The following is a 23,252-nucleotide window of genomic DNA, read 5'->3' as shown; positions in this document are numbered from 1 at the left end:
GGTCTCTCCTTTCCCTTTCAGTTGATGTCATAGTTCCCCTGTTCTGTATTTTACGATAGCCATTTGCGTCTGTCTGGCTGGTGCCCTCTGTCTGTATTACTATCTTTCTGCTGCTCTAACGTCAGTTTTTCTCATACCCAAAAGTATCTATTTAATTTGATCTGGTAACAGGCAATGTGGTGTGTACCATGCCTATGCTTTGTGTCCTAGAGGCTTTCATGTCACATCCTTAAAGGCTGTCTGTTCAACTCTCAGCCTACATGCAAAACCCCTTCGAGGGCTAAACTCTTTCGAATATGTAATCAGCCTCACTCTCTGTATCTCTCTACAGGTTATTTCTAAAGTTTATCTGTGTTTTCCAGCCATAGTCTGCTGAAAGTATGTTTCCCTCTGGATCAGAACCTATAGAAGTGGAGGAACCTGACAGTAACGATCAATACGGAGCTTGTTGGGAGCGAAAAGGTTGGAGGACCTCTGCACTAAGCTGCTTATGATTGGATGTCTCTCCATCTGCCCGTCTGTCTGTCGTCGTCCCCGGGGATCTGTACCTGTGAAAGCTGAGCGATGTTCCCACAATGCGTGGGCAACCACAGCCAACACGGAATTATCTCACTGCTCACATTTGCATAAACGCACTCACACAATCACACAAATGCGAGCGGGCGCAAAGGTGCATTTACCAAACAGAGTCAATAGGTTGTTGGTGTCTTAGTCTAGCTTCCTGCCTGCTGGCTTCTCTGTTTCTGAAACATATTTTTGTTCAGTCTGTCCTTCTTCCCACAACAGTATCCTCCAATCAAAATATTGTAGAAAGAGTAAAATACATGCAGAAACCACTGAAATCGCTGCATCGCTCAGTGAAGAAGGACTGAAGCCATGAACCCATGAAGCAGACAGTGAAGGGATTGTGAATATTTTGGTGCTAAACAGTCAGTAATAACCTGTCTTTTGACAATATAATAACAAAACCTCTCAACATCCACAAGTAATTAGTATCCCTACACATAGTACTTGTATTTGAAACATCCATATAGATTGTTTGCATGGATATATGTAGGGATAATACATTTTACGTAACAGTAATACCATGCTGTCCATACATAATAGTATTATCTGGTTTTCAAATGCGGTGTTAACTATGTTTCCCTTTCTTTGAGTTATCTGCCTTGGGGAGCTCACATCTTCCTGTTTGGACAAAGGGTGTAGTTAAGGGTGAGAGGGTTTGTGAGAACAATGCCAGCTTAAAAGGGACCAACCACTGGCTTAAGTGTCAGGGTCTGGTCGTATGTCTGTGTTGCCCTGGGAAACACTATTGAGCTGTCCAGAGTGGACCCATTTTTACGGTTTAAAAGGAAAAGGTTGATTATTCAGTATAACCTGCTGATGGAAAGGAAGGAATATTTAAAATGGAGGTTTTATAAAGCCTATATTACACAACAAGCTTTTCACTTAAGTCGGGCATACACTGTGCGATTTTTTTTCCCTTTTCGGGCCAACTTTCCAGTCGTGCGATAATTTTTCGATCGGCCTGACTTTCAGCCTGATTGTGCGTCGTGTAGCGTACGCGGGGTAACAAGGGGCGATTAGCCTCTCACAACCACCTGCCAATCAGGAATTGTAAAGTCGGGAGAAAATCAAACATGTTTGACATTGAAATGGATGAGAATGTAGAAATTAGGTGATAATAAGGATGAGGAGGACTAAATGAAGAAAGAGGGGAGGGTTGGCCAAAAAAGCTGGTGTTTGGAGCAGCTAATCAATTAGGAGATGCTTTTCCCTATCCGATCCGTCCTGGAAGTGCGAACAGATATACATCCAGGTGTCCATAAATAATGTAATTATGGTACTAAAACTACGTATTTCTATCCTTAACTCACTAAATAATGACAATTCACATCTTTAAAAAATGTTCTATGACTTTTGTGAGACAATTTTGATGCTTTTTACATTTTTTTCGTTAAACTCCTGCTCTGACATCATCATCAGACATGCTCAGAGCAGTCCCGCAAAATATGATTAAACCATGTTTATCTGCCTTTTAGTTGTTTCTTTCTTTAGATTACACACTACATACCATAAGGTTAAAACGAAACATGAAAATAAAACTCAAAAAGTCTAGATTTATGTTTAAATCCAAAGCCGAAAAAGTTAGCCACCCGAATTAGCGTAGGATCCCATTTCCGGTGCACATTAGGAACAGATGAGTGATAAATACATTATTAACCTTTAAAACATTGTATTTTAGTAGGTTTACTACTTTTTTTTTTTTGGGGGGGGGGGGGGGGGATGTCATTCAGGTCTTTTTAACAAAATAAAATCGAGGACGACCCGGGAGTTTATCTGGAATGCGCAAATGAGCCGATCGTGCTTTTGGGACCGATTGGATAGTGACAATGCTAACTTTGATGGAGAGCTATGCTACATTTAGGCTTTTAATGGTTAGTATCAGGATCAAAACATTTTCTACAGATACATCAGAAAGACTGAACAATGCTTCACTGTCATTTTAGACAGTCATTCATTATCATCTAATTTAATTTTTATTTCACATTTGCTTCTGCTAATAGTGTTAGCTCTATTTGTTCATTATCTTCCAATTAGATTTATATTTCTCATTAGCTTCTGCTAACAGTGTTAGCTCTAGCTAATGTAATAAACAGCAGATCACTGGTGAAGGTTCTCAGTCATCCGGGTCAGAGTCATTCCAAAAAAAATTAAAAACAATCCACTGGACTTGGTTTCCAAGTTTGAAGATGTTTCACCTTCCATCCTGGAAGCTTTTTTTAATTCACGGATATGGGGTATTATCTAAGAAAAGAAGCCAAACAGACCCCATTCCAAAGGAGTGGACCCCTTCGTCCATTCCACGTTGCATGTTCTCCAAATAAAACAGGGCCTTGTTGGGCTACTGTATAAAACCTCGAACTCAACACTATTCCTGACATTTTGAATTGAAAAAGCTTCCTGGATGGGAAGCGAAACATCTTCAAACTTGGAAACCAAGTCCAGTGGATTGTTTTTACATTTTTTTTTTTTTTTGTGGAATACACAAAAAATCCAATTTGATTGTTTCAACAGATATCTCATGCATAACGGCTCATGAGGTAAGTAGGTAGGTAGGTAGACCTAAATATGTCATAACCCAGCCTGCAGGTTAAAAAACAACAACCTATATGGGTGAGAAATACAACAAAAGATATATAATTTTTTGAAGTAATTATACGTTTTTACGCATCACATACAGCAATTTTTAAGTAAGAGAATTTAAAACATATTTAAACCAAAATTTTCAACAATATATATATTTTTTTATCTGAAATAACATAAAGTCCATAAACTGTTAACTACATTATGCAAAGTTATGCTTTACTGTTCTCCAGTCTCCACTGAAACACCTTACCCGTGACTGGCGCCTCAATATCCAACATGGTGCGCTCCTGGCGCAGGATGGCGGCGCCCTCATCGATGATGCGCAGGGCCACAGCTTCCTCCAGCCGGCCCTCCTTTGTGAGATGAGCTTTGAGCAGGTCCACCCGTGGCCGGCCCTCCGAGTCAAACACCTCCTTCATGGTGAGGCGGTGGGCCAGGGGGAAGGGGACCGCTGAAGGAGGAAGACAAAAAAAGGGCGTTATTATGGACTACTGGATGGACTGTTTGGACGATGGGGCCATCTCATGAAAGGGAGACTAATGTTGAACAATTATAACAATATAAAATTAGATTTATTGATTTTCTGTGGACTGTTTAAAGAGTTAAAATCACCCCAAATCTGACTTTAAAACCCTTATCTTAATCCCAAGCCTGGTCTTTAAAGGGTGCTGTTGTAAGTGTGAAACTCATTGCACTAAGCAGGGGCTTGCCAGAGCTATCAGCGCAGCCCGCCTCTGTTCTGCAGTAACGTCTTTCTTACATAATGAAGGCCCCCAGGGGCCTGCTGGAAAGGGGGCTGGACCCACAACGATCGTGATACAGCAAGAGTGCACAGATGCACGTGAGAAGGCACACACATAGGAAGAAACACTCCAGTAAACACCCTTACACTTAATTACACACCGGATTGTGTGCAAGCAAAAAAAAAAAAACAAAGAGCAAAATCTAGGAATAAACAAAAGGTCTATATGGTAAATACTGCACAAATAATGCATCGTGTCCAAGTATACCGAACACACGTAGACACACTCATTTTAAAGAACAAGTTAGTAAAAAGGTATTGTAATGTAGGATCCACAGAGCCTGTAGGAGCCCCATCAGTGCTAACACAGATAATGGCCTAGATCACACGCTAAAACTAGGCCTGGCTCACACACACTTTCAACTCTCTCACTTTGTTTCTGATTTGGACTCCCTCTCGTTGCCCTTTTGCTTCTTCTCTTCTTTGGCTTTCCCTCTTTTTTTTTTCCTGAAGTGTGCCTCTTGTTGCATTAGCTTTGTTTTTTTTACTCAGAACCTTCATGAATATATGTAGAAATACGCAACGGCCCACAAAAAGCATGCTCTGCTTTTTTTATTCTGTTCTGAAATTTAGGCCATCAAAAAACACCCTTTCTCCTAAACCTTTTTCAGGGCATGTTGAACCTTCTGGGAAACACATACAGACTCACTTCACTGCATATTAGGATACCTTAAAGTTTCCAATGGCACCTGAGGAAGGCCCTGTGAGAGCACGGCTCCTGCACCAAAGACACTTTAACTCGCCCTGAGGTTAGACGCCAAACACAAGAGAGCACCTTGAGACGTCCCATGACAACTTAACCATCCGAGCTCCAGGCTTCTGTTTTCCTTCACTCCAAAGCAGTGGCTCTCCATGTTTAAAATGGTTTTGCATAAGAAGCCTGGGCTGATTAATATTTCAAAGGCTTTTGGGCACTGCAGGCTGTCAGAGAACACAAGCCAGGAAAATAATTACTCATGCATGTTGGGAAATGTGTGACTTCATATTTAAAAATAAGGCAGCCAGTATTTAAGCAGCCATCTCAACTTCTTGTACTCTGCATTCTGTGACACGATATGAGCTTTAAAATGACCTCATATCCGTTTTACAGTTCATTTCAACTCAGGGGCAAAACTTAATTTTCGATGTATGTCGAGCCGTTATGGACAGAGAGAAAAAGAGTAAAACTCATAAAAGTATGGCAAGTATGAGAGAGAGGAGAGCAGCTCAGAGTGGGGAACAGAGTTGGAAACTTTAAACCGGGCAAACACTGTGTGATATTTTCAATTGTTGCTTGCACCTACAGCTCAAACTGTACGAAGAAACCGCAGGGTTTAAAAGTTCACAGCTCACCATTCATATTATTGCACTTTGCAGCGCCAATGCTCTGATGCTATCTACCTGCTCACACTGCACATCCAAAAATCATATGTCGGACTCAGCGCCGAGAGATGGCGCTGGTCGGCCAGAAAAGGGCAAAAAATCATACAGAGTACGCCCGGCTTAAAGGGATAAACGAAATGGGTCGGCCGCGTCAAGGACTAATGCTACGTTCAGACCGCAAGCAGAAAAGGCAGCAGTAGGAGCAGCTAGTGTTGCATCAAGGTGCAGCAAAATGTCCCGCAGCGCGTTTTTAGCAGCAGGAGCAGTGTGTCGTGAGCTTCTGAGCATCTGACACGCGCGAAGCGCTGCAAAAGCAGCAGCTGCTGGAGTTGGAAAGTTGAACTTTTGCTGCTCGACCGCCACATCAACCAATCAGAGACAAAGAAAATGTGTCATTCTCATGTGTCACTAAATTCATTGTGTCTTTCTTACAATGAATGAGCATCATTCTGAGTCTATGAGTCTATGAGTTTATGTTTTTGTTTTTTTCTACAGTTTACAAATATTCCTGTTGTGTCAAATGATGTCTCTGCATCAGGCAGTCAGGGCCTTCTGCCTACATGTGTTAGCCCTGACCTGTCCCGAGTGTGCCATGCTTCTGGGCCAACATCCATTGGGTTGAACTGCAAAAAAGGGAAGAAAAAAAACCCTCATGTATTGATGTTTACTTCCAAAGCTTTTTCCTCTTCAAAGGCATTTTTCAGGCACAGTAACAGATTGATCCAACATTAATGAATATTTAATTGCAGACTGGGGTTAATAAGCCTAGAGCTGAGCATTAAAAGCATGAAAAGTGTATTATGATAACTAGTAAACTCCATGCAATTTTAAGCTCAGCGGAATATCTGGGGCGTTTGATGTTTTTGCCTCAAGTGTTGCAGGAGTGGTTTTTAATTTTGGCTTTCGTTGCATGTTGCTTGCCGAAATAAATTGTGGCATGATGTCATTGTGCAGCTTGAGTAATGATCGCTGTGACACACTGGAGGAGGACATCATTATGCAATCTATATCTGAAATAAACCTCAATCATGATGCTGCTACTCTTGGTTCACAGCATATAGGATTTAGCCTAATATTCTCCCTCCACCTTAAATGCTCTCATGTGTCACTGACTGCACTCTTTGCAGCACATCTTTATTTTGGCAGTCCAACAACGTACGCCCACCAACGCACCACAATGCAGGGCTGATGTGACTTTCCTGCATCATTACAAGAAATAACTGGCCAATCAATTCACCACAGGATAACAAAGTCGCTTCAGTGCCCACAGTTCTTACATCATATGCTGCCTTATGCAGGAATATCATAGGTTAGTACCAGTTAATACACTACCTCCTACCCGAAACTATTTATTTTTTAGGCAAGCTCAAAACCTGTAATATGGAGCCTAGGTGGAAGTTCAACGGAAAAAACTGACTACTCGCCTTCATCCGTCTCCGACACCAGCTAATCAGCTTTGAACCACATCTCAATGAAAGCCCAATCAGCATCCAGAGTTTGTCTTAAAAGGTCTCACATCCACAACTCCGTCTGCTACATAAAGCGCTGGCAGTGGTTACGCTATGTTGGACTTCGGTTCAGATGACCCAGTTTCAACCCACCTCCATCCCCTTCTCCACCATTGTAGCCACAGCTTCATTAGAATTTCATTCTTCCCGGACTCTTATGGCGTTCCCTGTCTCATTTCAACCAGTCCAGCAGAAGACCACCAAGTTGAGCCTGGTTCTGCCAGAGGTTCCCTCCCAGTGGGGAGTTTTTCCCTCTCTACTGTCGCTTCATGCTTGCTCATTGTGGACAGGTTCTAGCAACCTATGTTATCCAAGCTGGACTTCCATCTTCCAGGTCCCTTAGTGAAGCATTAGTATCAGCTCAGGCAGTCCACTGGATCTGTCCATACAGCTCAAGCACACTGTCTCCCTAACCAGCAGTCTACAGACTGACCAATTTCATCCATCTCCACTCCACCACCAGTTTCAGGCCTGGAGGGAAACATCCCTGTTCTTTACTCCTGTTTGCATATCAAACAAATTCAGCGCTATGTTTCCTGCCGAGGTCTGACCACCAAAAACTAAAGTATTTGTATCAATAAAATTCTTCTAATTGTCTTTCTTCTCTGTGTGAGTTTTTCAGATTCAAGTACTATCACCATGTGAGAAGTCTGATGCATTTTTTAGCATTTAGTGAACAGTAAGTTATGGCCAAATATTTTCCGATTTCAGTAAAGCATTAATCTAGGATAGAGAGTTTCATTAGCCAGACAAATTTAGGTTCTATTATCTAAAAGAATCTAAATCCGTCCAAATTAAAGTGATTTCAAAAGACTCCCAGATCCTGCAAAGATGAGGCAGCACCCATAAAGAAGAGTAGACCATGCATTGGTTGCTGCACCAAATAAAATATGGCTGCCATCTTTTAGTGGTCATCCTATCTATGTTGTTAAACCAAAGCAACTGAAGATGTCTTTCAAAATACAGGACGGTCATATTAGTTGACAACTTTTTAGAAGAAAATGGAACATATTATTGTTTGTATTTTGATAATAATCATGAGGGGTTCTGACCAGGGTCACATTAGAACTGGTCTAGACCACTGTACTAAAAACATACACTACAAAAATGGAAATATAATTTCTGTTTGGTTCAAATAAGTGTGTTTTCCTTTGATTTAAGCAGGGAAATTAGACGATATGTCAATTAAATAAGATAATTTACATCCAAAATAAAAATTATTTCAACTGAATAATATTCTTAAGAGCAGAAATATTAATTCCTTATGGCAAATCATTATAATTACCTGTTTAAATGGAGGACAAACACAGTTGTTTAAAAAAAAAATTTGTTTGTAGATCACTCTCTGTAGTGTAATACTAAATACATTTATTATGATGACATATTCTAAAAGAAGAGTCTGTACATAATTACTTCCTTGGACCATTTTAAAGATTTCGCCTTTACTATTTACTTGATCAATTATATCTAAAATGCTTGTAGCCATTTTAGTTGTACAAAGATAGGAACACAGTGTCCCTCTGTTAGATCCGTCTACAACTTCAGCTTTATGGCTCACTTATTGTAGTCAAAGGTGTGGGCTTGCCCTGTTTGTTTTGTTGTTGTTTTTTCTGTATGTAATTCTTTTTATTGTGAAAAAACACTTGCCCTATGGGACCACTATATAAATAAATATGACATTTTCTCCAAAAACTATTAACAGTTTTATATTAAGTTCCTCCTATTGTCCCTTCCAGGACCTTGTGCTGGCGTCATGCTCTGGTAAAGATGATGCTTCTCACTTATAAAGAGGAAACCACCAGTACATTGTGTTTAAGTGCTTTTGTTGTGGTAGAGAGAGTAAAAAGGTTGACCCAAAGATTATCCTGACCTGCTACTTGGGTGGGAAAGTTAGGCTACGTACATACTGCAGCCTGAAGTGACCCAAATCTGATTTTTTTTTTGGCCCATATGCCACCTGGATCTGTTCTTTTCACGGCTGTCTGAACAACACTGATCCGATTTTTTCCAATGCGACCCAGGCCACTTGGCTATGTGGTTCTGAATCTGATACGAATCTGATCTGTTTAAATGGGACCTGTGTCTGAACAGCCAGGTCGCATTCATCCAACCTGAACGCTTTTAATACCCGACAAAGGTCACTATTCTGGGTCTTGCTATGAAGAAGCGGCAAGAAAAATAACAACAATGGTGGACAATGATGCGGAGAGCAGCATTTATGTTTAACCATCTTGAAAAGATTGTGTGTTTTTATGTCTGGGAAAGACCACTAGATGCACTCCAGCACTACCATCCATGTCTACTTCCATAAACACAGAGCACGCTGGCCTGTGATGTCATTGCGTCCTCTACTGCGCATGCGGGACACTTGCGTTGTATGACTGCAGTTCACACAGGAGATCACATACAAGTCGCATATATTTGGAAATGTGAACGGCTATGCAAAAAAATCGGATTTCACAAAAAATCAGAATTGAGCTTCAAGGTCTGCAGTGTGAACGTACCCTTATAGGGTCATCTCCTGGTTCCAGTAAATCAAGAGATCACTGACAAACACTACAGATCAAATGAGAAGTTGTCTCAGAGTGCCCTACTGGCTGCTATCTTCGATGGACTACTAGCTAGCAGCTAATCAAATTAAACATCAACAGTTATGTTAAAACCAACACAACTTTCAGTGCCGATGTTGTAAAAAGCAATGTACACTGCAGCATTCTGTAGGCTGCAAGCATGAGGGAATGTTTAATAATGCTGTATGGTTCATATAGAATTCTTTCTTTGCCCTCCACCATATAGAAAGGTCAAAGTTTACCTCATCTCAGCAACTCGGGTCTCACAAAATGTTTCCAGCTTTCTAGTGAAAATCACAACACAAGTGGGTGTTCATTTTAAATTTTCCTGCCAGTTTTTGGTATTTAACATAATTCCTTTCTGTAGACAAGCATGCCACAACATGCTACCACCACCACAGACAGAAAGTTTAAATATGATTTTATCTGACCAGAAAACTGATCTCCACATGTTTTATTGATCCCCTGCATAACTCAGCATGGCATGACTTCTCAGGGCCTTTTTAAACAGTCCCTTTATTCTTGCTGCTCTTCTATAAACAGAATTTGTTAACCACACAATATTGTCTCACACTTTAACTCCACATCTCTCCAAATCACACACATCTGCACTGTTTATTAATCCAAAAAGCATACTTTTTCTTCCACTTCTCAATGATTAATGACTTTATGTTGTTCATTCTCTTTAAAAATCAACAGAAACTATGTAAAAAGGGGTATAAAATATTTGTAAGGCGCAGTAACAAGATGTTGTCCTGCTTTGCCCAGTCATGTCTTCAGCTTCAATTCAAAATCTGAAGCTTACACACAAATACATTTAAAATAATAGTCTGAGCAGCATAGTGCAGCAGCATGAATCACTCCCCTTCACAGAAATAGCTGCTAACGTTTTCATTAATCTAGAATATAAGCAGTAGCTGCCCCATTTTCCCACGAGGACAGTCTCCTGTAAACTAAATGAATGCTGTCAAGCAACAACCACCAGGCAGGCTTTCATTTTAATACTGTCACAGCAGACCTTTCTGGTTAATATCTAAGACAGCGTTTTCCTGTTTGGCAGTAAGGTTCTGGCTCCAGAGATTAAGGTGCCAAAAGGAAAGTCAAATGTGTCTAATGATTGGTTTGTATTTATCAACATAGTCGAAAAACACTGGGATAATGATATAGTTCATCATACAGACGTGCTCAAGGCTACATGACACAAGGAAAGGAAATATTTACCAGGCTGGTTCCGAGCGTTTTAAACTTGCCACAGTTCTTCTGAGGATTTAGGCTGTTTAGCTGGTTCTATCACTTCATGTTCTCACACACTAACTCAGTGATGTTGCACCATCTGTTGCGGGACTCCTTGTTCTTCTGAAAGTTTTTGGCTTTAAACTGGCTCTATGTTCAGGCTCTTTGTTTCGATGCAGATTCCATTTCATACCGGATCTTGCTGTTTTCTGGTGTAACAGTGAGTTAAAGAGACAGCTTAGATACACTGTCAGTAGAGGGGAAATCATGGTATAGATCCGCAGAGCCATCAAGTTATCTCAATGTCATGTATTTTTTCTGCCCAGCCACTGAACCAGGTGAGTCCAATCTGTACAGTGAATTAAATTGGGCCCGATATAGTGGCAGTGGCACTATATAGGGCCCTATATAGTGCCACTGCCACTATATAGGGCCCTATATAGTACCACTGCCACTATATAGTGATTAGGAAGAATTTTTCAAAAGACCCGCCATTTCCATTTCGAAAGAAATGCACATGCACAACCCAGCATCGGCTCGCCGAGAGGGAACGCCTGTTAAACGCATGTGAGTGCATGCAAAAGCCCATTTCTTCTAGTCCACACTCTGTTTAAAAGTTGCTGTTTCCATAGCTCATACAAGCTCACTGTCTTAACTCCGCCCCCATCCTGCAGTGCGTGCGCCATCTTAGTTATAGTCACCACTGTTGGGTAGCGACAGCCTATGGCGACGGCGGGTCACTGTGACAGCAAATCCCATAATGCTTTGCAAGTATAGCTCTCCACCCAAAGTATTCTGGGATATATCTGCCTCTTCTGAGGCCTTTCTTTTCGTTTCATTCACTTTGTTGACACTTTTTTTCTTACGACCCTCAGCAAATTTCAAAAAACCAAGGTGAGAAAGGTGAGCTTCAATGACTGTCTGAAACTGTAGCTCACCACATATAAACACCTGAAAGTGCGCATGCACAGAAAAAGATAGCCAAGTGGGGATGAGCACATAGGACGGCTTTACGTAAACATGTTAACAAAATGATTGACAATTAGGAGGACCACTTATTTAAAGGATCCACCTGGAAAAAGAAAATCATCCTCTATACCTTTAAGCTTGCTGGATCATAAAACTGATGACCTTTCTGTGTTTTTGTGATTTTTAAGCAATATTACTGTTTCAACGCAATTTAAAACACGTGCAAAATTAGCGCACTGCTTTTTAGACTGGCGCTGCTGAGCCACATGACCAAGCAAGATGTTGACATGAGGGGGGGAGGGGGAACAGCAAAGGGCTGTTAAACAGAAAGGGAGACTTTGGTGAATCTGCGGCAGAGGACAAAAAAAAGTATTGATTATTTTACATGAGTATTGCTGGATATCAATACCAGTTTTGGTATCAATGTTATTGATAGTTGGATCAATCCTCCCGCATCTAATTATCAGTAACAGCTCCTGTGCCTGTTTTAGGTAGATGTTATGTTGCAATGAGTTATTAGTAAAGTAAAGTAGTCCCTAGAGCAGAAAAATCTTTAAAGCTATTTTTTCTTTTGTCTGCATCTGTTAACTATAACAAATGTTATATCTGAGCAGCTGTATTGGATTCTGAACACTGGCTTGCTCAGTTAACATTAACTCTAAAGGGCTGGTTATCCTCCTGCAGCAGTGTGTGGCAGTGAGCTTGTTACAGATATTTTTGATTTATGCCCAATATTGAAGCGTGGTCTGCACTATGTTATTTCACGCCACAACGCAGGACGGACAATCACAAACTAGCTGTGGGTCTAAATACGGCCGAGGAGTTGAGGAAGTGGGGGGGAGTTTGTGTGACAACGGAGGGACATGAGAACGAAAGAGCGGGGATCCAGGTGGAAAAAGGGTCCCAGCGTTCTCGCGCACCTCGGAAGAACGCTATCTGGTCCATCTTCACGAGTCGTTTTCCACAATGGTGGTCATACAAACAAAACAAGCTGGTAAGTTGCCAAACAGGAAATACGCATAGTGTAGAATGGATGTAGATGACCAATCAGAGGCCTCCTGTCTGCGGTCACCTACAAATTTTGAGAGGTGCAGCAGAGCGTCTGCAGAAGGGGCGGGGGCATATTTATAACTGTGATACACAATCAGAAGACCTGGTTTCTGAATATAAACCAGCCTTAATGGAATGAATTTCAAATCTCAGAGAAAGTGCTGGTTTATTCCCGATGCAAAATGAAGCTTTCATTGTTGATTAAAAAAAACCATTTTGTCTGGGACCTAGTTTCTAAAATGTTTATTTATCTTGCACAGACCCCAAAACACCAGCTTTGAGTAAATGATAACAGAAAATAGCAGGAAACAAAAAAGGAACATTGAAAATCTTCATATCTGTCATTGGTTTTCCACAGATTTAAATATTTTGAACTATTAACTGTTTTAAAGGCCATAGCTAGAACTTTTTTACAGTATGAAAATAGTTTATATAATTTATATTAAATAGTTATATACATCTATAAATTTTAAAAGGTCCAAAAGGATATACATATCTAGTTCTGGTTGCAATGCCAACATTTATGAAAATGATAATAATACTGAGAATTGCAAAATTAAAGGGAGATTTTGACTACATTTTTAGGAAGCTTGTACAGTCATTGGTCAATTATCTTCCAGCTGAATTAAAGGGGGTGATAACACCAGAAATGTTTAGCAGATCACTCTTAACATTCGATAACACCTGGCTCATTGAGTACATCAAAAGTAAAAGAAAACAGAGATGAATTATGCTGGGATACAAAAATCTAAATTCAAACATTGTTGGTCTGAAACAAGTTTGGAAATCCTAATTTCAGTGTGAAGGCATTGGTTCAACTGTCATCTTGGCGTCTAATAGGCTGTTACCAACTGTGCTCCAAGCCAAACTGTCATGGATATCAAATCCTCACAAGATGCAGAAATTCCCTACAAATCTGAGGAGTTTTTGTGCCTCCACCATCAATTTCATCCCAGGTCTGGGGGAGCAAACATAATCAAGATAAGTGTTAGCATATCAATAGTGTGAGTGGCTGCAAACGCAGTCTTGTATTTGAGGGGTTTTGATTACACTTATCGAACTCTCTGGATGCAAAATAGAGCAGCTGCCTTTTTGCATCCTACAAAAAACTAGGAGCAACATGAGCATGGCTTTAGCCCGTCACTGCAATGCTGTCTGCTGCACACAGAAACCAGAGACCTAGATATGCTTTTATAATGATAAATAACCACCACAGTCAAACATCAGAGGCCTCATGCAATGTCTAAACCTCTGGAACTGGTACAACTTTGAGCTTCTCGTTTTGATGAGTCCCAAAAGACCTCTGCAAGACCCCAAGCAGTCCTTCCACCTTCCAGCTGGCTTTTGATGTTGTGGTTCAGTCTGTATGTAGTAAATGAGGCTTTAAAGATGAATCTCCCATTATACTAATGTTAGGACATTAATTATAATGTAATGTGTGTTTATTGAATTAACAGATTGGCTGATTTAATATTTCAGAGCCAGTTATACACTTGTATGTATCTCCCGAAGATAAAGCTGGAGTTAGGTTAACATCATGGATCAACTCATCCAGATGTGGGCTTTACCCAGTGCCAACAATGCATGAAGCATTTGTTCCGTGTGAAAACATGCTGACAGAAAGCGTGGAAATTAGCTAACAGCTGAGCAATTTTTTTAAACGTATTTCTACTGCAGTTTTTCGATTTTGGGTCCATCCTCTGACAGGAATTTCTAAAAACAGGTGAGCTGCCAGCTCAGCAGAGCAAGGGGAGAAAAAAAATCTATGACATAGCTTTCAACCACATCTCCTAAATTTGTTTGGGCCTAATAGCCTAACTGGAGCAGAATCTGATCTGAATCAGATTGTTATTGTGTGCATCATCCTTAATGGCTAAAGTTAATTACGGGGATATTTCATCAGTTTAAATGACACAGGTAGGCCATTCCCTATCAGGGGGGCTGGTGCAGGAGGCAGGAAGTAACGGCAAATGAGAAGCAGACTGATGGGAGAAATGAAAGTGCCAAATAATTACAGATTTTTATTCTTCTAAAATTCAGCAGTTTAAACATAAGATTTTTTTCCCTTTATTTAGTTCTGTTAGATAATAAATTAAAAAGGGCAGTATCATTAAAATGTATTAATTATAATTCCTATATATCGCTTTAAAGCTGCACAGTGGCACAGTTTGTAGCTCTGTTGCCTTAAAATAATGTCCCAAATTCGAAAGGCCTTGCTTTCTGCAGGGAGTCTGCATATTCTCCCTGTGCAAGTGGTTCTCTCTGGGTACTCCCACTTCCTTTAACAATCCAAGAAAAAAGCTAAAATTGCTCTTAGGTGTTGGTGTTTGTGCACATGGTTGTATGTTCTCCAGAATGAACCCCACCTTCACCCAAAGACTGCTGCAGACAGGCATCACTGACCATTACAAAAACAATTTGTGGGTCTATTTATTATTAATATTTGGATTTACTCTTACCACCTCTTTCTTAAACCACTTTAATTTGGGTTTAGGGTAAGCAGACCTTACTTATACAGCAATTACTCATGATCAAGACCATTAAGAGGGTTTTACTCTAGAGCCACATTCATCTAATTTATTCACAAACATGCCAAGATTGAAACACTGATTCATAGATCAATGGGGTTAAATGCTTTCCCCTAGGATATGCTGACAAGAGACAGCAGAAATTTGGAATCCCTTCTTTTGGATTACAACAAGAGTGACTTTTGCCTTCCATACAAAGAAAGCCAATTCAGCATGGTTAATATCAGACTACCTCTGTTACTCATTGATGGTAGCTTTGTGGGTTCCCTGCAAAAAATGTACCCTGTGACCAAGTCTTACAATCTTAGATCTTGGCAAAAAGTATTTATGATATAGTTTTGAGATTTCAATATTAAGCAGATCAGAAAGAGCAGATTCTGTTAGATTATTAATCTTCTTTTGAGAACATGTGCAATAATCTGCCAGTGCAAGACAATTGCAGACTTTTTGTTTTGAGAGTCCATAGTCTTATTTCAGGAGGTCTCACAAATAGCAGGCGTACCACTGCACTGGTAGATTATTGCTTATTATTTTGAGAGGAATTTTCTCTAAAGAAGTTTAATAATCTGACAGAATTGTATTAGTATATAAATCAGAAAAAAATTCCTCACTGGGAAAACCGATCTAAAAATAAGTAACCACTTCATCAAATAAGTGTATTTGACCTTAATTCAAGCAGGTGAATACTATGATCTGCCAATGGAGGAAGTATTTTTACTCTTAAACTAAGATAATAAGATATTATGTATTTGAACACAATGGAGTTGTTTTTCTTTTCTTAAAAATAAACTTATTCCATTTATGAACTGCCTTATTTACCTGCTAAAACAAGCAAAATTACATATATTTCTAGAAAAATTACAAACTTAAATTTTCCTTTTTGCAGTGTTAGCTGACAAAAGGATCCTTAAACTATATTTGTTGGCCATTATCATTTAAAAAAAACATAAGGATACTCCTCACAATAGATTTTACACATAAACTGCTGAAACAGATCTACAAAAAGTGCATTTGCCCTTAATTTGAGCTGGTAAATAAGATGAACTGCCAACTGAATTATTATTTCTGCTCTTAAACTGAAATAATTAGATATTATGAATTGAAATAAGATAATGGAGTTTTTTTCTTATTTTGAATGTAAATAATCTCATTCCATTGACCTATCTGCTCAAAAACAGAAAAACTGACTCACTTAGATATCAGACTTTGCAGTGGACCGCGCACACTGAAAAAAACGATCTAGAAATAAATAACATTTCTTAAATTAAGTGTATTTACCCTTAATTTTTACTCTTAAAATAAGATAATTAGATAATATAAACCTGAAAAAAAGACAATGCAATTGTGTTTTCTTATTTTAAATGTAAATTGCCTTGTTCCATTGGCAAAATGTCCCTTTTACCTCCTCAATCCAAGAACAAATGCACTAATTTTAAGAAAAAATGACTTATCTAGATTTCGATTTTTTTCCAGTGCATCTCAGTCTTCTATCACTCCCAGCTTCATTTCTGAAAGCTCACAGCTGGACAGGAGATTTACATCTTCATTTGTGATTTATGAATGGCCGAAGAATGCTAAGAAGGGTCTAATTTTTACAACTGTATGGAGGAAATGTTTTGTGATGAAAGTTCTTGTTGCCCAGAACCACTGCTATCGTTGCTCACTCTAGGACCTTGTAAAATCTTACATTAATCTCCCGGGATCACTTCTTCCAGTCATTGACCTCTATATGAATTAATGACAGAGGATTAAATTTATGGTTGGAAGAATGAGAGCAGCCAAGAGAAACAGATCTGTGGTTCTTTAAAGGTGATTTCACGCTGATGATGGACAACCAAATATACGGCTGAAGTAGTTTAATCGATGCCGAGAAGACCATCAGTGTACTGAAACAGTAACTCACACTAAAACAGAAACAACAGCCCATCCCTGGACAGTCTGTCCTCATTAGACAATCCCTTTCTCTCTCTCTCTGGAGTACCTTCTCTATAAATAGACCCTGCCCTGCCACCCTCCCCACAGGTCAGAGAGGGACCTGTCATGGTGGGACCCCCGGCCCAAAAGGATAACACCAACATTGGACAAATGTTGATAACATAGATACATAGATAAACACAGCCAAGAAATAGGAGTAGGAGAGAATGGGATGAAATGTTACACATAAGTACCCGAAATTATTTTTTCTTCTTAACCTCAAAGAATTAACCTAAAAGTACATCCTATATTCTATGATATTCCTAAAAATCTACAAAATGTATGAATTTGGAGCAGAACGTATTTGAAAATCCATGCAAATATTCAACCAATCACTACACAGCAAATTTTCTGTCATATCCACTCCTCAGAGTTTAATTTGACTCTTTTAAAGTGCTTATATTGGTCTACACCAGAACCATTGAATAGGAGAGTTTTGCCAGAGAAAGACAAAGATGGTTAGTTTACCAGGGTGTCCAGTATTTTGGTAGCCCATTTAAAATACATGTAGATCTGTGACAGACCCCATACTTTTGGTAATTATGTTATAATACACAAATCAATTATGTACTTTGTTATCAGACACAATGCAACACCATGCGATCAATGTCAAACACTATGCTGATGACATTCAGCTGTATTTGTGCATAATTCCTAAAGAGAAAGATCGATAACATAGACTACAGGCAAGTCTTGAAGACATACAAATCTGGAAGAGTTTAATTTTAAGACATTTAATCTTTTAAAATCTTTGAATGTTGACAAAAGAGAAGTCATAGTCTTCAGACCAGTGCCCTTAAGAGGCTGATCCTTCAGTCGCTTCATGTTGATTGCATTAAATTGGTTTCAGATAATTGGTTTCTTACAGTTAAAAGGGTGTTGGCACTGTCGCTGCATGTATACTTGGTGTAGGGGTTTTTCTGCAGACAACGACACAATGCAAGCGAATATACTGTTGCCATATGCTGACCCAAGAGGGAAAAGGTCCTGCAAAGTCAATGACTGGATGCAATCAGCTTGGTTTCCTTTGAAAGAAAACATTTAATTGTCTCTGTAAAGTTCCTTGTGACAACGCTTGTTGTGAATTGGCGCTATATAAATAACGCAAACTAAACTGAATTTACTAAAGGTTTGTTATGCTGTAGTAATCTTCCTATATGGCATTACAGGTTTGTTAAATTTGCTGGATGTAAGGTTAATAGATTGGTGGATCTAAATCTGACACCAGGGCAGGCTGCCTTGGACATTCAAAGCAGGAAGTTGCCTAAAGTGCTCTGTATACTCCGGCAGTGATCATGTCACAGGTATGACACAGATACTTTTGATTTATACCTGATTTTAAAGTGCGGTCCGCACTACGTTATTCCACGCCACAACGAAAGAGAGACAATCACGAACAAGCTAGGATTGTGGGTGTGGTGGATGGCGTGTTTCTCTTCCGGTTACGGAGGTGTTTAAAATACAATGGAGACTGGACCAATGCGCACTTTGACTGAGATGCAGCTGATCAATCTAGATTTGGGTACTTCCTCACTTCTTCACAGACTTCCTCTTCTAGCTGGTCCATCTCCACAAGTCTTTTCCACAATGGCGGTCATACAAACAAAACAAGCCGGTAAGGTACCAAACAGGAAATACGCCTCGTGTAGAGCGGATGTAGAATTGACCAATCAGAGGCCTTCTTTCTCTCCTCCCTGCCATGATATTTGCGGCACTTTCTGCGGTCACCTACAATTTTGGGGAGGTGCGCAAGAGTGTCTGCAAGAGTGTCTGGGGGAGGGGGAGGGGCATATCTGTGTTAACTGCAAGACACACGCAGACGACCTGGTTTCTGTGCATAAACAAGGCTTAAGAGCATACATTCTTAGAACTAATTACATCAGTAAAAATAAATAATTAAAGGTTTAAATGAAAGTATATTGAAGAAACTGAGGTTATTCTGTGAAACTGTGAGCTAATTCATATTGCATGGAAATGCTGTATGACCTAAAGAGTAAATAAGCTAGTCTGAGAAATAAACTCCAATTTATTAACAGCTTTCTGGTCAATGAACGGTATGAATGAGATTTGGGGTCCACATCTGCTCTGGGCCTCAAATAATCTTGGACCAGCTCAGCCTTACACCAACAGGCGAGTCTAAAAAAACTTTAAATTCATTTTAATTCAGTTTATTTATATAGCACCTATTCACAACATGTCATCTCCAGAAACTTTACAGAGACGATTCAATCAGATTATAGCCACTCACAAATCTGTTTTTTTTTCAAAGGCTCTTGTCCAAAGATCATAACCTCTGCTTTATCTGTAATCGAGAGAAGAAAGCGTAGAATCATTCAGGTTTTTATATCTTCAAGACATGTCTGTAGTTTATGTAAGTTCATTTCATCAGAATTTATGGTCAAAAATAGCTGAGTATCATCTGCATAACAGTAGAACTTAATCCCATGCTGTCTGATAAGCCTTCCAATTAGGAGCATATAGTAAAGAGAAATATCCCCTTGTAATTGTCCCTGCGGTACCCCACAAATAACCCTGGAGCTTGAGGAAAATGTATCATTAATACCTCCCTTTTTTCTTTCCAGGTTTTCATCTCATATGACATGGTCATATTTTCTTTTTCCCCAACACTTCCAACACCAAAGTCCATTATATGATTCTATTTCTCTACAGTCCAGGACTACACAGCCTGTCAACTAGAATATGACTTCTTTCTGAGTAATGTCCCTCGATTTGACTCGAAGTGTACATATTTTAGCTCTAACCACATTTATGTCACACCTTAATTCATTGCTAATGGATCAGCCAGTGTGAACGCACCATTAAACTTGGCCCTTCCTCCAAAAACTCTCCCTTCCTCATGGAAAACTACTCACCAAACTATACTTGTGGTCAAATTGTCCCCTCAGGTCAGAGCTCTGACAGGGAACAATGAGGAAAACGATGAGTAAAAAAATCTATGATATTTCAGCTTAACTTGCAGAAGCTGTAAACAGTTTCGACTTTCAGTGGGATTTCTTTGTGCAGCCACATTATCGGATAATGAACTAAAGGCTCATTATCCACCTCGACATCAGCATATATTCTGACACATGTGGGTGCCTTACTAAATGTTCAACTGGAGCGTCAAAAATCTAAAAAAAAATTAAGTGCACCATCAAAACTAGATCATATTTATTTTACTCCCCACACCTCTATATAATAATGTCAAGGTAAAAATGGGCTCCAAATCAATTTCTCCTCTGAAACAATGGTGGGTTGGTTGTGAACATCATTCACAAACGCTCTGTGGATGCATAGGGTGATATGTGCCAATTTAAGGTGTTGACATCTAAAGCCGCAGGGGTCCACAAGTCATTATCACAAGTCGACACACAGTTAATGGATGCAGTCTTGCTGCATGAATGTTTCTAAGCATAAGGAATAGGCAAAATTGCAAGAGCTCCCCACGCATAGCCTCCGCGCCACTCCCATTTCACGCACGGCTCACGCACGGAATACCGGGGCATGCCCAAGCGACGTATAGGCTACACCACCTGCTCCATTTTTTCTTTTTTTTTTTCCAGGCAGAGGCAGAGAGGAACGGAGGAAGTCACCGTTTTGACCCGATAATGCAACCTCGACGCACCCCCCTCCTCACCCCTTTGCCTCCCCTCCTCTCCACGTTCAGCCCACGCTTAAAAGCAAAAAGGCGACACATTAAATATTCCTTAATCCAGCGGTGCTTTCACACCATTAGAGCGGCAGCAGACCCACATAAGCGCAGCAGAGAAGCAGCATCCCTATACTCCATTTTGTCTGTCATTTGGAAATCTGGAAAACAGAAGGATGTGAGGAGAATTGGTAGGGTGGGGGGCGTTAAAGGGGGCGCAGAGAAGGAGAGAATGAAGCAAACACTTTGGGGGTCATTCTGAAAACGACATAAAAAAATGAAAAAATAAAAATGACTTTCAGGCGAGCATCCTGATTGGCCCCTGAAGCCATAGGAGCGCCTGTCAGGGTCAGTTCTTTGTAAACAGGGGTTTGCTTAGATTATAAAAGCTAAGTCAGGGATGAGGCCTGGCAAAGTTAGCGACAATACCAGCGATCCAAACACATCGATCATCGGACTCGTGGCTCCGACAGGATCTAAAAGCAACTGCAAATGTAGGTCAACACATCTGCCCATCAGAAAACAGGTAGATCACCATCATCGAGTCTAAAAAAAATAGAGAATAGAGGAAAAACCCCTCTTTACTGACACAATGACAGCTCTTTGCAAATCACCCTCCACCCACCCACCCACTCCTCTCTCCTCCTCAGCATCCCGAGCATCGTTGCATACTTGCAGCATCATCCCGTGACACCATCCGCATCCTCAGCATCAGCACCGCAGCGCGCGCTCTGCCCGTTTCATTTACCTTTATGTCTGCCTTTGGCCGTCATCGTCACGCTGTTTGGGCTTTCATTGGGACCAGACGCTCGTCGTGTCCCCTCTCTCAGTCAGTGATTTCCCCGCTTCTCTCCCTCCCTCTCTCTCTCTCTATCTAACGGGTATGATTCAGTAACACCAAACCACCGCTAGGAGAGGAGCGCATGCAGCTCTTGCAGCAACGCAGGATGTCGCGCAATTGCCTCGGCTATATGCAGAGAGGAGGAGACATCCCCCCACCCCCTCTGTTAGAAAATGGGGTAATGCCTCTGTGAGGGGGTGAATTCTAATAGAATAACGAGGGAAGACCCTGATTATGGCGTATAGTGCCGGATACCCCTCCCTCCCCTAAAAGAGGCATGCATGGTGACTCGACAACCAATTATGCACATTTTATTTCGTGCAGCTATGATGGAAAAAATAATAAGCTCCATTCAGAATAAAGTAATAAGAGGCAGAGCTGCAATGGCAAGACGGAGACGGACACACAGACACAGCAAGTCAGAGCAGAAACAGGCGCAGAGGAGCTCTGCCTACATTTGATCACCCGGTCCGCGGGGCTGGCGCTGCTGTCGGACATCCTGGAGACGGGATGGGAGAAGAGCCGAAAGAGGGGGGGCGGGAGAGGGGGGTGGGGGGTGGCTTTCTCCGCTGCTGTCAAAGGCCGCGGTGGTGCTGTTTGGTCCTCCGGCAGGCGAGGGTAATAAACGCGGTGGCTGCGCGATGATCCTCCCGCTGCAGCAGTGGCATCACTCGGCGGAGGCTCCGTGGGACGGGGGAAGCCTGCTGCTGCTGCCGCTGCTGCTGCTGCTGCGCCTGTGGTGACTTTGGGGGAGGAGAGGCGGATACCTAGCTCTGCTGTGGTGGCATGCTTGGATCCTAAGTGTGTGTTTTTTTTTAAAGGGGCGGGGGTTGCTTGTAAAGCAGTGCTGCTGCGGTCAGGCTGGGTAGGGGTTTGTAGGTTGGGGTGGCACTGGGGGGGCTGTACCCCTGCAGAACGCCGCGCAGCTGGCGACACCCCGGAAAAGCGAAACAAGGAACCCCCACGCAGATTCACGCACACGTGGATTGACGCCGTAACCCCCACGATAAAGCCACACATACACACACACACACACCCTTACATCAGAGACAGCCAATAAACACTCAGAGTCATACTGCCATCCCGTGGAGACATCAATTGCAGGGCTGTCCCCGAGTAACTTCGAAGTGGGCAGTTGTGCGTGGGTTGGTGCGTGTGCACATGCATCTGAACAGCATCTGTTTTATTACTATTTTTTTGCTTTACAAAAACAAACATGATCTAAAATATACTCTATAAAAACTCTGCCATTTTCTTACCCAGCCATTGATTATGCGCTCATATTCAGTGGCGGTTCTAGACCAAATGTTCCAGGGGCCAGGAGGGGGCCAGTTGTTTTCATGGGGGCAGCAAAGCATGAAATAAAAAACAGGGCAAGGGATTCAAATATATGAAGATAGCTGCAAAAAGTGAGATTTCTTTTTAATTAGGTTTAATAAAAATTCTATGTCTTATTAGGTCAATATACATTCATAATTTAGGAATTTTACATATTTTTGACTTAATTTAAGTTAAAATTACCATTTTCTATAGAATGTGAATTAGAACACAAGAAAAACTGATAAATTCAGCCGTAAAAAATGTTTATTTTTTTTATTTGTTTTGAAAACACATTT

At 40.8% G+C, this 23,252-nt stretch overlaps 1 protein-coding gene across 4 annotated transcripts in view; it reads right to left on the bottom strand.

Moving 5' to 3' along the window:
• ppp3cb (protein phosphatase 3, catalytic subunit, beta isozyme) overlaps positions 1 to 22,447 on the bottom strand; it is a 61,980-nt gene extending 39,533 nt beyond the window's left edge. For 2 of the 4 annotated variants that reach the window (XM_038277639.1, XM_038277642.1), the window contains exons 1-2: positions 22,092 to 22,447; positions 3,401 to 3,601 (exon numbers count right to left, since the gene is read on the bottom strand). In XM_038277639.1, the coding sequence (XP_038133567.1) occupies positions 3,401 to 3,601; positions 22,092 to 22,134 (244 nt within the window). In that variant the 5' untranslated portion in view covers positions 22,135 to 22,447. Of the gene's footprint in view, positions 1 to 3,400; positions 3,602 to 21,467; positions 21,514 to 21,543; positions 21,725 to 22,091 lie in introns of those variants that run through there. The other 2 variants (XM_038277641.1, XM_038277640.1) reach the window with 2 other exon arrangements.
• Positions 22,448 to 23,252: the final 805 nt, after the last annotated feature.

The sequence above is a fragment of the Cyprinodon tularosa genome, unplaced genomic scaffold, assembly GCF_016077235.1.
Source record: "Cyprinodon tularosa strain WSP-4 unplaced genomic scaffold, ASM1607723v1 ctg133, whole genome shotgun sequence".
Lineage (NCBI taxonomy): Eukaryota > Metazoa > Chordata > Actinopteri > Cyprinodontiformes > Cyprinodontidae > Cyprinodon > Cyprinodon tularosa.
This window is presented reverse-complemented; position numbering and strand designations above follow the sequence as displayed.